This window comes from Rhinolophus ferrumequinum, chromosome 6 (genome assembly GCF_004115265.2).
Source record: "Rhinolophus ferrumequinum isolate MPI-CBG mRhiFer1 chromosome 6, mRhiFer1_v1.p, whole genome shotgun sequence".
Classification (NCBI taxonomy): domain Eukaryota; kingdom Metazoa; phylum Chordata; class Mammalia; order Chiroptera; family Rhinolophidae; genus Rhinolophus; species Rhinolophus ferrumequinum.
Genome location: NC_046289.1, coordinates 53902984 through 53919226, shown reverse-complemented (window position 1 = coordinate 53919226; position 16243 = coordinate 53902984). Strand labels below are relative to the sequence as shown.

Genomic DNA, 16243 nt, shown 5'->3' with positions numbered 1-16243 from the left:
ATAACATAATTAGAACAGTTCCTGTCATATAGAAAGCTCTTCATGAAAGAAACTACCATGTTTCCTGAGAACGGGTTTACTTTGCAAGAGCCCCTTTCTACCATTAAACTCACAATCCCACATACTCTGCGGTAACCAGGTTTTTTCCTCACATTTCTCAATAAACCCTTTATTCTCTCTCAGTGAAGCTATTAAATCTGATCCTTTGCCCCAAGAAGTAGGTCACGTGCTTAGGTCTTCTGGCCCTTTCTTTTCCTGTGCACAGCATCTGACCATAAAGAGCACAAACCCCCTTAGGAGACTTCAGTATTTTCTGAGACTCCCCTCTGGGAAGGAGTGTTGTTCTTTCTCTCAAGGAGTTTCTAGTGTAGATTAAAAAATGGAAAAGACACATTGAAAATTAGATAATGATATATGTTAACTTATTAGACAACAGTGTAAGTGATGAAAAGGGTAACACAGGGGCAGAGATAAAAAGTGGTAGGGATTTAGAGGAGTGAGCACCCACTGTGAATTCAAGAGGTCGGGAAAAGCTGGAGGAGTAGTCTTGATGGAACGGAAGGGAGTTCATGGGCTAGAGAGGAAAGACAGGTTTTTCTTGGAGGGAGACTCATGACTTGAACATACTCAGAGAGAAAGGATTTCACCATAGAAAGGCACGAGAATAGAGCGCTAGGAGTGAGTGACTACACCATTCTATCCCCTGGACTGGACTTCAATGTAGGTTTTCAAAGTAAAACAGGGTAAAATGAAATAACAGGAAATGTTTGGATTGAAAGTATGGAGGTCCTTTTGCACCCTCAGGGGATTCTATAAAACAGGAGCCATATATTTTTGATTGATGATTTTGAAAATAGATAGCATGCTAAAAGTGCCATCTTAGCAATTGAAATTTCACAAGAATGTGCAGAATGGATTGAGTTATTAGAGAATGTAGTCATAGAGATGAGTTACATTTATTTAATGCATAGATGAGGAGTGCTATCTCCAGGGTGGTAGCCTTAGGAGTAGAAAGTGAAAGATGGAGAAGACACAAGAAGAGAAGAGTCACTGCAACTTGGCAACTGAAGTTGGAGCAAGAGTAAGAGAGGAGCCCAAGGTGATTGAGAGGTTTCAGCCAGGCAGTCAGGAAAGCACGGCTCCACTGAGAAAAATGGCAAGTCAGACAAAAAGGGTCATTTTCCTATCGCCACATTGAAATTAGGTATGGTGACAGAAACACAGAAATAAAAATTCAGTAAACTGCTGGAGACTGGCCGGTGTTCAGGAAAAAAAGGACTAGACTTTGGGGAGTGATTCTACCAATTAAGTATATTTTCTTACAAGTAGAGAGAATTTTACAGTTCACAAATCTGTTCCAGATAGAGTAATTAATTTCATCTTTACCATACCACAGTCAGGCACAGTGGATATTTCTGTTCCTATTCTACAAATGAATGAATTGATATGCTGTGTTAAGTAATCTATGCAAAATCACATCATACAGCGGAAAGATGAAGAATTACATTTTCTAGCATGTTTTAAAGTAAAGCATAGAGAGTCAAAGAGGTGAGGAGAATTCTAAAATCTCAGAATTGGAAACATAATCCAACGTCTTCATTTTCTGGCTCATACTGAAAGATGCTATCTACAGTGTTGTTAGCTATGCATTGGTCCTCCTTCCGTCCTTTGAAACTACGATAAAATAATTCCATTTCTTTTTCTATATGATAGCCATGCAGACATTGAATAAAACTATCTTGCTGCCCCAAGTTTTCTGCAGATGTTTATTAAATAACCTGTCTTTGAGACCTTACAAAATTCTACTCATCTACCTTTGGATGTCCTCTACTTTTTTCTATTTCTTACACATGAGGAAGCCTAGGAATGAATTAGGAATAACCCTAATATTCTGGATTTGTTCTAACTAGCAGAGAATGTTGGTGCTCCGTCACACCCTTTGTCTTGACCTATCTGCCTATATTAATGCATGATAATTTTTCATTAGCTTTGATAGCTGCCCCATCACTTATTCGATCATACTGAGCTTGAGAGCAAACATGTCTTTGTGGCTTTTAAAATTGTACTGATGTTAAGCCAAGTTACCCCCATTCTGAATGTTGCAGTAAACATTTTATCATGAATACAGGCCTTTTCATGTGCTCTTTGTCATCTGATCCTATAAACGTTGACCCACCATTCCAGACTGCCAAGACCTTTCTGAAGCCTGATTCTCTCATCCACTGTAATAACTTCAGGCTTTGGCTCAACTGCACATTTGAAAAACCTGCTTTCTGCCTTTATTGTCCAAGTTCATGGTGAAAATATCAGCCAGGACAGAGCTGAGGGTAGAATGTCGCCCAGCTGACAGCCTGATCCTTCACAGCATTCAACAGCCAACTTCTCCATGGTCCTCCAACTGTTTGAAAGTTCCTTTCTTGAATGAGGAGGAAATGACCTCTCCCTACATGTTATTTGGCAGTTATTTTCTGCTAATGTGCACCAGTCTAAGTAAAACATCTGAACAGTTCAAACTGGAGGTTTTGGGATTATGCTGCAGGTTGCAGAGGAACAATAAGAAACTGAGTCATAGTTTTTTGTTTAGAACAAATGGAGAATATTTCACTTTCCACATGCATAAGGGAAACATCCAGAAAGCTTTAAAACCCCACATTCACAAATTCCCCTCTAGGCTATAATTCCCCTACAAAATACTTTGTTATAACTAATGAAGATCAACTCAGCTGCACTGAGCTGTGGATAGTGGGTTTTAATAGCTAAGACATTCACTCCCATCCACAGTCCCATATTTATATCCTTCATACCCAAGCCTCAGCAAAATACAAATTCTCCTCTCCTGCTCCTTCGGGGGATCTTGCAAAGAGTCAAAAGTGAAGGTAAAGTCTCTGAATGACAAGGCACATGCAGTGACTACGCCCTCCTTTCTCCTAATTATCTGTGCTGGTGACATAAGCAGATCCTTGTTCTTTGTGTGACAGGAAAAGAGGGTTCTTGGCTTCACATAGGAAAGAATTCAAACATGAGCCAATATAGAGTTTAAAGTAAAAGTAAGTTCATTTAGCAGAGAGTAAGTAAGAAAACAGGCCACCCCATAGACAGTGGTGGTCTCTAATTGCTAGTGGAAGAGAGACACCCTCCATCCCGAAGGCTAGGGTTTATAAGTGTTTTTTGCTTCCATGAAAAATTCACTGATATGGTGGAAAAGGAGGACAGAAGAGCAATGGTAAGTTTATCTTTAACTACCTTAAGAAGAATAGGGGCAGGTGTGTTTTTCACTCTTGGAAAGCACAACCTGTATTATTTGTCATGGTCTTATCTACAGGAGTGGTCATAATGGAATCTCTAGTCTTTGGATAGTTTGCTCCGCGCAATTGATGAACATCCGCCTGAGGTTTGTGTCTTGGAGCATGTAGGCAGTAGGCTTGGAATCCAACCTCCTAATTCCTTCTGTAAAAATCGTTCTCGTGCCCCTTCCCTATATTATTAGGAGCTGTCACCCAGGTTCTGAACCTAGTGCAAAAGCCTTCCATAAAGTAGCATTTCATCAAGGTTGTATTTACATAACCATAGAAGTCATTTCCTTTGCTCTTTGAGTGAGGAGCCTATGGCATGTTTTACATCTGAGTTCACTAAATGGAGACTTTCATCCTTGGCACATTGCAACTTGTTTTCTCTCCCATCGCTACCTCCTGTCCTAGGTTTGTCTTGCAACATTTCCTGTCATACAATGCCCCCAAAAGACAAAGACATCATTTCTTCCCCTACGAAATCTTCTGTCCACTTACTATCCTGCTAGAGCCTTTAGCAGAAGTCAGTTCAGTGACATAACCTAGGGAGAGACATAGGCTTTCCTCAGTAACAAACTCATACTTTGTTCATGTTTTCATGTCATGATTAGCCTTCCTGTCCCAGAGACCTAGGACCTAATGCCTTCATAGTAAAACATGTCTTCCTATAAAATTATTGTAAGGGATTCAAGAACAAATACATAGTTTGTGCCTTCAGAGCCTGACTCTAGGCCTCTCTTCCATGAAGTCTTCTAGACCCTCAAAAAGATCTCAATTATATGAAGTCTAATCACATTCTTCTATCGTAGGGTTTCCTAAATCACGTTCTATGGACACACTTGTGCCCCCAAGAGTGTGAATAGATGTCCTGTGTGACGGGTGTCCTTTAGACAAATAATTTTAAGAACCAGGTACAGTGGTCCCACCTTATCCACGGTTTTACTTTCTGTGGTTTCGGTTACCTGCAGTCCACCACAGCCCAAAAATACCAAATGGAAAATTTCAGAAATAAACAATTCATACGTTTTAAATTGGACAGCATTCTGAGTATCATGCTGATAGCTCAGCTCTCCTGCAGGATGTGAATCATCCCTTTGTGAAGCGTCTCCACACTGTTAGTCGCTTAGTATCTTAGATCTTTATTATCAGATCAACTGTCCTGTTATCACAGTGCTCATGTTCAAGTAACCCTTATTTTACTTAATAATGCCATATTCACATCACTTTTATTACAGCATATTGTTATCATCGTTCTATTTTATGATTAATGTTGTTAAACCCTTACTGTGCCTAATTTATAAATTAAACTCTGCAATGGATGTATATGTATCGGAAAAAACATAGTACATATAAGGCTTGGTACTATCTGTAGTTTCAGACATCCACATCCCTTGCTGCTAATGGGGAGCTCCTGTGTGTTAGTGAAAGGTTAAACAGATTTCTTTATCAGAGAGGATCTCAGAGCCTTTAAAAGGATCATAAGTATTGTGAGTCTTTAAGAATACAATGCCATCCATCTCTTAACTTTTCCAGGCTCTCTGAGAGAGGCAACTTGAAGCTTCCAAGCAGCACAAGTTTAGTGATAAGAATAGAATGATAGTAGCAAAACAGTATAGTTTAAACTATACCAAAGAAATATATTGTGAGAACTACAAGCACCTCAATTCTTCTTATGTAGAGGCCTAGGGTTTCTCTTGGTTCCCCAGTGGAATTGTCTTCTTTCTCTAGTCCACTGTAGTGACTTATCTAGTGTAGGGCTGCTGACATTTAAAATGGCAGTGCTGATAAACTGAGAAATACCAGGGATGTCACCTCTTTGGAAGTCTCTACTGATTCTTTCCCCAATAGAATTGCTTGCCTCCCCCTTATCTGTATTTCAAATCACTTTTCTTACACATGCAACATATTATTGAAGTCATTTATTGGCATTTTGGTTACATTTCCTACTAAATTATAATCCCTTTGTGAGCAACCTCTGGGCCTGTTTAGCTTCATATCCTGTCATCCAGCACAAGGTCTGGCTCACAATACACATGTAATAAATATTTGTTAAGGGGAAAAGAACAGGCAGGAAGGCAGACCCTGACAACGATGCTGTCAGGGTGAGCCGAGGGCCCATGTCCTCACAAATTAAACACTAAAAATTATGGGCACCTGTATGAATGCTGTCACCCATGCTACTTTATATACACTGTTAACAGTTTTTTGTTCTTTTTCTGTTGTGTTTTTTTTTTTAAAAATTAAAGTTTATTGGAGTGACAGTTTTAAAAGAGGGTATAATTGTAACATTCATGCAGTTGTAACACATGCCAAAAATGTTACTTAGTTCGTCAATTAATGAGGGAAACAGTTAGCTCTTGCAACTTGTTCAAAGGAGAATTCCAAGAACCACTCATAAGGATAAGCAATAAGGAAAGCTGAAATAAATTTACAAATAGAGGCAAGACAGATCTAGCCACAGGACAATAATCCTACCAGTGCCATCCTACCAGAAATAATTAATTTGCATTTTTATGGACAAGCGTCATTTACATTATTACCCATTTTCTACAATTTACAGAGTTTTAAATAGCTTAAAGACAATGAAAAGTGAAAATAACCCAGATGGGTATACTTATGAGAACACCCAATAATCATTTCAAAGTCTTTCACAATCTTTCTTGACAACTTTCATTAGTCCCAAGAGATGGCAAAATACCATTTTAACGGCTTCTTGTTATATTCTTCCTCTACTTCTTTTTATTACAATCTTCTAGCACTTACGCTCAGGTTTGGTAATACTGGATGCAGCTTGTCTGAGAAACATTGGGAGGGAGAATGTGTTTTGTTCCAGAGATCCTTCCTGTTCTTGGTTCAGTTCATCCCACTGCTCTTTAATCTTCGGATGAGTTCTTTCATCTGATAGCTCCTCAGTTCATTATGTAAACAGATCGCCAGAAAGCACCCCATCACTCCTCTAGGAGAAATGTCCAGGCCAAACTAAATTTTCCCCTCTCAATACATCCATTTAATATCTTCCACCTTAAATATCATATGTTTCCTGAATAAAAAACTATCATTTTTTTTTTCATCCACCAAAGTCCCTGAAACAATTCTGGACTCAAAATCCTCAATAAATACTTTCTACTTGTGAAAATACTTCAACATTTTTATAAGAAGATCAATTTTTAATGTAGAATAATTTTAAATGTTGTATCTTTGTCATCTCTTGAAAAATAAGAAAAGGCTTTTCCCATTTTTCTATGCCTCCTCTTCATAACCATGTATAGCTTGTGCCACAACTTATGTTTTCACAGTACACCCAGAATAAGGAAATGGAATTTTTTTCTCCTTGGGAATGGTGTCGATAGTTGGAGTCGTCTTTCTTCAAATTATATCCCCATTGCCTACTTTCTCTGGCCTACAGCCTGAATCTTCTCTATGTTACACTATTTAAAAGTGTGCTCAGATGCCTACCAATGTGCAAAATATTTTTCTAAGCCTCATTTTGAATAGGGAAAAAATTTATATAATTATGATTTTTTGGTTTATTGAATTGTATTAGCTCAGAATTTTTCAAGGAATGGGATAGAGGGATACACATATCCATTTAAGAGCATGTATCAGAATTACTTATTGAACTTTTTCAAAATATGTCATTTTATGAGATCGTAGATCATAGTGAGCCATGTTGCAACGAATGCGTAGGTTAGCATTGTTGTGAGAGAGAAAGAAAGAGAAAAACATCTTTCTAACATCAAGAGAATGTTATAAATAATTAAATATATTACCATCTATAAATGGTTGAGGAAAAAAAGTTTTAGTTCTATCACATATCTCTAAATATTCTTTCCAAAGAGATGTGCATAATAGTTGCAGCATGCGAAACACTAACATCCTTTAATGACCATATTTATTATGAAAGGGCATATTTAACATATATCTTCTCTATCATGTTACCTATAAATATTGTAGTGTTTTACGTTTGTTGGATGACAGCCAAAAAACAAAACAAAACAAACAAACAAACAAACAAAAAACCCTCTACGTTTTAATACATTTGTCAAACACAATGTTCAGGGGAGGTTGACCACTCTGCATCTTTAGGTTGACCTGTATCTGCACCATTGTGTGATTAGAGGATGGGGAAGATGGTCTAATAGATACCTGGCCTAAAATCAAAACTCATGAGGAAATATGTGACCAAGAGCTACCTTCCTTATGAAATTTTAGCAACCCTGAGTACTTTTCTTATGCTCTGGAAATAGAAGTCAATAACCCAGTTGACAATTATTATCTGTAAGTGTCATTTGAAAGCATTCCGACCACTGCATCTTCATGATGTCATATGCTCCATTAATGTTTTGAATGAGAGAAAAAGTCTTCAGCCTCAAGAATGGGGGAGGTAAAGCATCATTTCAAAGATATGGAGGGAACTGAATTAGCTGGTGATGACTAAGTAGTGGGTATGCGGTAGTACTGTTTCTTTGTACCTACTTTTCATGGATCATACTGTATTATTCCACTTGAGCTTTACTATTACAGCAATAAAACCCCTCCTCCACTACCTCTTTCCAAATGCCTCTGCTCACATTATTTCTTTTCTTTTTAGCAATACTTTCATGCTGGAGGAAATGGCCTCAAAAAGAATTTCTTGGAGAAAAGCCCAGATCTTCAGTCTCTGAGATATGCTCTCAGTCTGTATACCCAGACTACTGATGCCCTGATAAAGAAGTTCATAGACACTCAAACCTCACAGAGTAAGTAACACATTGGGTGTGATAATAAACTGAACACTTAATGAAAATTCAACACAAAAAAATTATTATAAATACTATTAATGATATTTATTTACTATAATAAATTAAACCAATAAGAGTGGAGGTTACAAGAAAATTACCAATGTTTTAGCACTCGTGAATTATAATTTTACGGATAATTTCAATAACAGTAGGGTATACTGAATACTGAATGGTTGATTCTTGGTAAGTCTAACTTCAAAAAACTTAGTAAAAATTAGTTTTGAATATCCATGACTGTGATATTCTCTTCAATGTAGTAGAAAAGATTCAGTGTTTGCTGGTCTTGGTAACTTAAAAAAAAAAATGATAATTTCAAAACTCTGATTTCAAATGTAAAGTCTGCTCTGGGGTTTCCAGAAGGGAAATCTTACTTTATCCTAATTTTAGGTGAGCAAGTTTCTAACTTTTACTTTAAAATGTGCCAAAAGATAAATATTTTATTTAAAGCTCAGATCTGTTTCACATGGCGAAGTCCCACCTCATAAGCTTCTAGGATATTACTGTTAAATAACCTTTCTTTCAGGTTGCTTTGTGATTTATTATATTTTAGTAATTGTATTCATTTAAGATCTGGCATTTCTGAGAGATTATTGAAAATGTCAGCATGAGTCACAAAGAGCCTAATGCAGGCTAAAAGTCTAGAACATCATAAATCACATCACAGAAATCATAAACATAAATAAGAGGACACGGACTTCACTCATGACAGATCCTCAGAAAATAAAGCATAGAGATTTTTTTCCCCCGTGATGAAAATGCTCCAGACTTCTTGGTGTTTCTTCATGGATATTTAACTTTTCTAACTACATCAAAAATAATGCCAGTGTAGGTGCCATATAAATGCTTGGCCTGTCTTTAATACTTGCTGCTTTCTGATAGTGCCCAAGTAAATGCTACCAATGCTCTTTTTAATATGATAGACAATCCCAGCTTACATCTGGGGAGAAAAGAGTTGAGCTAATGAGGGGTTATCAAGAGATACAGAAATATTCAAAACCTTACTCCCTGAATCCATATTCCAAGATTTTCTGAATATTATAAATATGAATGCAGCTCTAATACATCATATAAACAGTGCTATAGCTTTACACCCAGAGAATATAGGTACATAAAACTTTTGCTTTGCTTTTCTGGGTTTACATTTGTGGGTATGCACACAGCCCATGTTTTAGCATAGATGTCATCGTAAAAAAAACTACGTATGTGTATAAATTTTGGCTTATGAATTTGGCACATGAATTTTTATTGTGTGTTATATATGGCAACATTAAAATATATGGGGGGTGTGAGGAATAAAAAGATCTAATACTAATAACTCACTGACTTAACATAACTTATTTCAGTCTTGGTTTTTCATTTTTTTACTCCTTTTTTTCTGGCTTTTTTTGAGTATGCATTTTTGGGGGCATAACTAAAATTGGTAGGATATAGATATGAAATGGCTTTGCATGTTCTCCAATAGCTACATTCAACCATGCTTTGTGGAAACTTATTTTCATCTCTTCCCTACCTACCTAGCCACCCCCCACCCCAACTGCCCCCAGCTAGGTATGATTAGGCCCAAGACCCTGAGGTGAATGGAGCTTGATGTGCCTTTTGCTCCCCTTCCCTGCCTGCTTCTACGTCCTTCTTTGCTTCAGCACTTTGGGGGTAGAAACTGAAAAGGAGGAGTAAGAAGTCTACAATGTCCCCTATATGGCTGCATTAAAAGGCTGGCTTTCTGAGGAGCCCAATGTTAGAGACCCTCCTATCTGTTCAGCTCCCTGGTGAATGGAACCTGCTCCAGCTCCCTTCAGGAACCCCTCAGTGACTGCCTCCTGCAGCATATGCGATAGCTTCTTACTCCTTGAATATCCACTCGTAGAGGCTAGGCCCTTTGGAATGGGGTCCCCTGAAGCCCAGCTTCCCCCTGTGGGCTCCACTTGAGCCATAGAAAACTCACACATTCTTTCCACATCTTTGGTGACAATGCGGGGGGCGGTTCTCCACTGTCACCTGCTATCTCTCTACAGTTCTCCTCTCCACCTGCTCAAATAGGTGTTTATACTTCCAAATTGGGGAAGGGGAAAGGGAGGAATACTACTGCCTAATCAAACAGGACCATTGTTCAATCAAACCTTGGAGGCAAGCCAAAGTCTCATCAGTTAATGGATGCAGGGTTTCTGAGTTTGTATTCATTCCTTCTCTTCTAATTCCATCACAATCCCATGTCAATATTCATTACCACACACTGAGTAATGAAGTTAGCCAACAACACCATATCCTTAATAATATAGTGAGGGAAACAAGAGATAAGATGAAAACTATCTGAATATCAGAATAATGTGTGACACAACCAAATATAAAAGTATATATATATATATGTTTATATATATATATATATATGATACAGTCATCATTTCTATAACTGACCTTCGTCGTAGTTTGTACTTAGGATTTCCAAATACCCCTATCCATTCCTTGTTCTCTTTGGCTTCAAAGGAACCTGAGCTTCCAGGGTTGTTGTTTTTTTTAACTGAGAAACAGAAAAGTCGAATTCTCAAGGTTTTCATTTATATGAGGTACTATACTATTCTATGAACATTTGATGCTGGATGTGTTTAAGTAGAGGACTCCGGGTTCCGCCCGTGGGATTCCTTTGGTACTCTGCCCTGCAGACGAGCATAGCTAATCAATACCGTGTTTCCTCGAAAATAAGGCCTGGCCGGACAATCACTGTAATGTGTCTTTTGGAGCAAAAATTAATATAAGACCCGGTCTTATATTATATTATATAAGACCCGGTCTTATAGTAAAATAAGGTCGGGTCTTATATTAATTTTTGCTCCAAAAGATGCATTAGAGCTGACTATCCGGCTAGGTCTTATTTTCAGGGAAACACAGTAATAGAATCAATTATCCCCTTTTTGTACCTGATTTCCTGGTAGCATGAAGAGTCCAAAATGACCAAGTGAATTCTCAGTTCCTGTGTAAATATTATTGCAGATATCCAAATAATTTTTAGCACTTAGCACAGTATCAAGTACCCATGAATGAATATTTATTCTAATTATTATTATGTTTAATATTTGTTCATCTAAACTTATATATTGTGAATTCAATATAGAAAGACCATGCTAATGTTATTGTATCTTTCGAATCCAAAATTTGAAATATAAGCTAGTACTGCATACTGCAAACCCCGGCCACTTTCTGCTGGAGGAGCCCAAGGAGCATACTCAGCCCCATTCAGGATAAACTGGGGTGTCACAGAGTTAATGCCCCAGGGAGCAACCCTCTAACAGTGAAAGAAAGGAAATTGGCAGATTTAAAAAAAAAAAACTAAAAGTCAGTTTCCTCAGTTGCGACAACTCTGACGTGTTCTTCACAGACTCCAGAGACCCCCTCAGAGGGCTAACTTGATACCACATTCTCTTTTGGTTTCCTTTTTTTTTTCTTTTTCTCACCTCCCCAGTCCCTTATCAGTGTTTCCAGCATTCTCTTCCCCACTAGACCATTTATTCTTGAATGCTTGCCTCAGGATCTGCTTCTGGGAGAATCTGAATCCAGGCCACACTGCTAGAAAGTGGGGAGCCAGATTCTAATTCAGCTAGTCTTGATCTAGATTCAGTGCTCTGAACCACTGTACATCTTCTTGACAATGAGCATAAAGGCCAAATACTCTGAATGAATCCAATATTTGGGCTTTTTTTTTTTCATGATTACTTAAGTCAGGAATACAAAACTAAATGAAATATAACTTAGAAATAAGTAAACATCATTTGGAAAAATTTTACATGTTTTCATTTACTTCATGATCAGTAAAACAAAGTAATTTTTTTGTTGTTGTTGTTCCCTTAATGTCTAACTCATCCTCTATCGGGAAATTACTGTTTAAAACTACATTGAATCAACTGTTATTTAATTGATCTACATGTCGGGATCCATTAGAAATCTAAGTGTGCTTTTTAAAGCATTCATATTTTATTTCTTTTATTCTCATTAAATCTTCCCTTCATTTTCTTCTTTTGTTAAAATTTTCTTCCTCATCTTTCTCTTTTCTGTTTTTCTCCTCGTATATTTGTGTGAGAAAATTAACTGTAATATTAACTATAAAGGAAAAAAAACAATGACTATTAATTGAATTATTTTTTACTATCTTCAAATTGAAAAGTATACTTTCCTTGAAAAATATTTTTCATTTGAATTCAGCTATTTTATAAATGGGTTTACAAATATAGGAAAACCTGCTGTATCTTGCTCATTTATTTTTTCTTCTTCCCCCCCCTTTTTTTTTTTTTTGCTCCTTTCTCTCCATTTTTTCACCTTGCTTTTCTCCTTCTTTGTTCTCTTTTTTAATAGATTTAGATGTCAGCTTTCTTTAGCAATTAGAAGGAAGGAAGGAAGGAAGGAAGGAAGGAAGGAAGGAAGGAAGGAAGGAAGGAAGGAAGGAAGGAAGGAAGGAAGAAAAAAGAAAGAAAGAGAGAAAGAGAAATAAAGTACAAGGAATTGAGTGTCATTACAAATTTATGAACCACAGGGTTCAAATGAGATCTCTCAATGTGGAAAAACACTATCTTCTGTCCTTTTTCTAGTCCAAATATTGGAAAATAAACAAATCCAAAATGGACATAGAAGTCCTCAACTGAAACTATGTGTTGAGTTTATAAGAGTAATGCACTTATTATTCTAGCAATGTGCTACAGTAATAAAACACCACCTTACTCTGCACTCTCTTAATAAATATTTACTATCACCTCTGAACAAAGTCCCATACAATGAGGCATATATTCAAAGGTGAACAAGAAGTTATGTACCCCAATTGCTTTAATACAGTGCTTCTCGAGCAGGGGTAATTTTGTCCGTCCTAAAACATTTGGCAATATCTTAAGAGCTCTGGTTGTCACATCTGGGAGTGGTGGTCATGTCACTGGTATCTAGTGGTGGAGATCAGGGAAGCTGCTAAACATTGTACAAAGCACAAGACAGCTCTCTATGACAAAATATTACCTGGCTCCAAGTACAGTAGTGCTGAGGTTGAGACACCCTGCTCTGACACTAGATTAAAAAGTGAGAAGCGGTGTCACAAAGGTCATGTTAGAAGAGGTGAAAGTTCAGCTTGAGCAGACAGAGACAGCAGAGGGTCAGTCGGTAAATTGGGTCATGAGGACGTAGAAAGAGAAAGATATTGTGAATGAAGAAACTGTCCGGGAAAGTATATGCTTGTACTCCTAATTTTAAAATTCCCATGTGTCAAGCATATCCACAGAATATTTTTATTAGGGGACAAAAAATTATATTTTGATTTTAAAACAAAACTCACCATATCACCACCAATTTTGGATGAATAGATGTAGTTAAAATTGCCTTAGATTTCCCTATGCCATTAAAATATACAGAAATACCACAGTAGGTTTTGTGTAACATGAGTAGAAATTAAGTTAATATTGGTAACAATTATCACATATCCTTCCTCTTAATGTTGACCCAATGGTTTAAATTGGGTAGTTAGCTTGAAAAATTATACTTTTTTAAAATTGTTTCTCAAGAATGTGTTACTTACAGTTTTTAAAGCCGGTACAGAATTCATTTCCTGCTTCTTGATTACAATATTTATCATAAAAAAGCTTTTCTAACAGCTACTTCATTATACCAAGAGCTCTTTGAATATTTCATGCAGTAGTAGACAGTGAAAAATGTATAAAACTTTAACATATTAAGTAGAGTTTTTTTCCAATGGATAACGCCATTTGGAATGAGACACAGAATGATTAATTGCTGAGCTATCCTGCATCATATTCTGTTTCCGTATCTGAGATTTTATTACAGCTTGAGGAACCCAAATCTCAAAAGCTTTACACGCAAAAGGATATTTTTTACGTCTAAGTTACAACTGGCTCATAAAGAAAATTATATTTAATGACTATAAAAATTATTATATATGAGATTGAATTTTTTTCTATGATCTCTTCTCTTTTTAACTTTTTATGAGTAACATCTTTGAGTCCCTCCTTGCTTATCTGAAGTTTCTTAAAATTTAAATCAAATCTTTTTGGTCATTTTAATAACCCTGTTTCCTGCTCAAGTGGAGCATAATGTATTTTCATTTGAAATGGAAATTAGAGAGCTACAGATTCACATTTTGGAATCTATGAATATGCTTCCATACATTAATTATATATAAAGCATTAATCATCTCTAATTACGTTCCTCAAACTATAGAAGATATGTCCATAGGTAGGAGAAAAACCTTTTTCTGAAATGGTTCACTGTGGACAGGGTCTCTTCTTATCAGAAATGTTGGAGAATTTAACAATTATCTGTAGTTGGCAGAAGAACTGGCATCAAAATAAAGAAATGAGCTTGTGGGCCAAGGTCTACAGCAACTTCAACTGCCACCTGTGGGAGACAATGCTGAGGAATGTCTTCAGTTTATGTGAGGAAGTAACATTAAAATTTATTTGGCCTTTTTAAATTGAATACTGATGTGAAAGCAGGGTCACAAGTGTTTTCTCATTTTAGCTAAGCCTTTCAGAAATAACCCGAGATCCGGAATCCCATTCACCATGTCTTCGCCACCATCTTATCCCTGGGACAGTAGAATTCAACTAGCTAGCACCGCCTTCCAAAACAAGAGATTAGCGTTTCTCAGAGGCACAAGTGGAAAAATGGAGAACTTATGAGGTTTGGTTCTTCAAATGTTGCAGTCAGTTTGATGACGTTCAAGGCTGGATGAGGCTCTTCAGTGCAATCAAAAAGCTGGACACAAATAACTTGAATAGAAGTGGTGATGTGCTATGGTTCTGAGTCCTTTGAATCCTTTCCCAAAGTAGAAAAGGCGAATGTTAGATAAGGTTACAGTAACACTGAACAATACTGTGAGCCAAGCAAGTTGTCTACCACTGTGCTATTCCTCCTTAAAATCCTGTGAGGCCAGTAACATTATCCATACTTCTCAGGTTAAGAAACTGAGTCACAAATAGATTAAGAAATGTGCTAAAGTCATGTAGATAGGGGGCAGAGACACTGCCCTTCTTACAAGCTCACACTTATTTTAATCAGCAAAGAAATCAGAATGTATTATCATTACTTCCTACAGCCCATGATTTCTTTTCCTTAGTTTTGAATAAATGGTGTACTTCATCCTCCTTACTTTTCATTTGACTACGTCTAAATCTCCCTTATGTTCAGGAGATCGTCTTTTGAGTTGATACTTTTATTCTACGTCCATAACAAACTCCATCCCCAAACTTCTGGCTTCTTCTTTTCCTTCCCAGTTTCTTATTTTCCTGGCCCCAGTTATGGGGCATGCTCAGTGGCCAGGGCATCTTTTAAATATTAACAAAGTATTGACATTGTAGGAATCCAAGTCGAATGTAAGCAAATTCATCCTACTTTCAGAAAACCCTTTCTAACCTGGCTTGATTTCATTCTTCCAGCCTATTGTGTTTGTGTGTGGGATATTGCTGCTTTGCTTTCCCTCCTATCTTACTCTTTCCACCCTTTTCCCCACCAGCAGAAGTAGCACATCGAGTCATATCAGGATTGCCAATTCACATGTCTCTCCTCTCCCAATGTAAACTTTACGAGGACAGGGACCTTACTTACACGTCCTTAAAATCTAAGTGCTTAGTACAGCACTAGATAACAAGGAGATGCTTAGTAAATTTTAGAACAAATGAATGCTAGAAAACGAAATGCAGAAAATTAAAAATTATGATTTGACATAATCCTCATATTTGAATTGATGCAATTACAAAACCTTTCAACAAAACTTTACTGAAAGTATGTTCACAGCCCTGTGCTGTATACTGTAAAGCACCTAAAGTGTGTATGTGTATGAGTGTGAGAGAGAAAGAGAGAGAGAGAGAGAGAGAGAGAGAGAGACTCTCTGTCTCTGTCTGTGCCTGTGTCCCCTTAGGGAAAAAAAGCTTAGTTTTATTGCTGATACTGTTCAATAGTTTTCATACAAGGTAGAAGACTGTAAGTTCCACTGGAGAAATACAAAGGGATATGTAACGTTAGATGGGGAGAATAAAATTATTCTTATCGAACTCTTGAAATCATGCTATAGTAGTCAACCTGATACATGAAACTCAAAAAGAATTGGGGGGAAATGAAATACATTAATCTGCTGCTTTGTTCAGTGTAGGCCACTGACAGATTTTATATATCCTGTCATTTGAGTCATTTTCA

At 37.0% G+C, this 16243-nt stretch overlaps 1 protein-coding gene across 5 annotated transcripts in view; it reads left to right on the top strand.

The window, feature by feature from the left end:
- UNC13C (unc-13 homolog C) overlaps positions 1-16243 on the top strand; it is a 498413-nt gene that overhangs the window by 446927 nt on the left and 35243 nt on the right. For all 5 annotated transcript variants that reach the window (XM_033109141.1, XM_033109144.1, XM_033109142.1 and 2 more), the window contains one exon: positions 7879-8026. In XM_033109141.1, coding sequence (XP_032965032.1) covers positions 7879-8026 — 148 coding nt within the window. The remainder of the gene's footprint in view (positions 1-7878; positions 8027-16243) is intronic.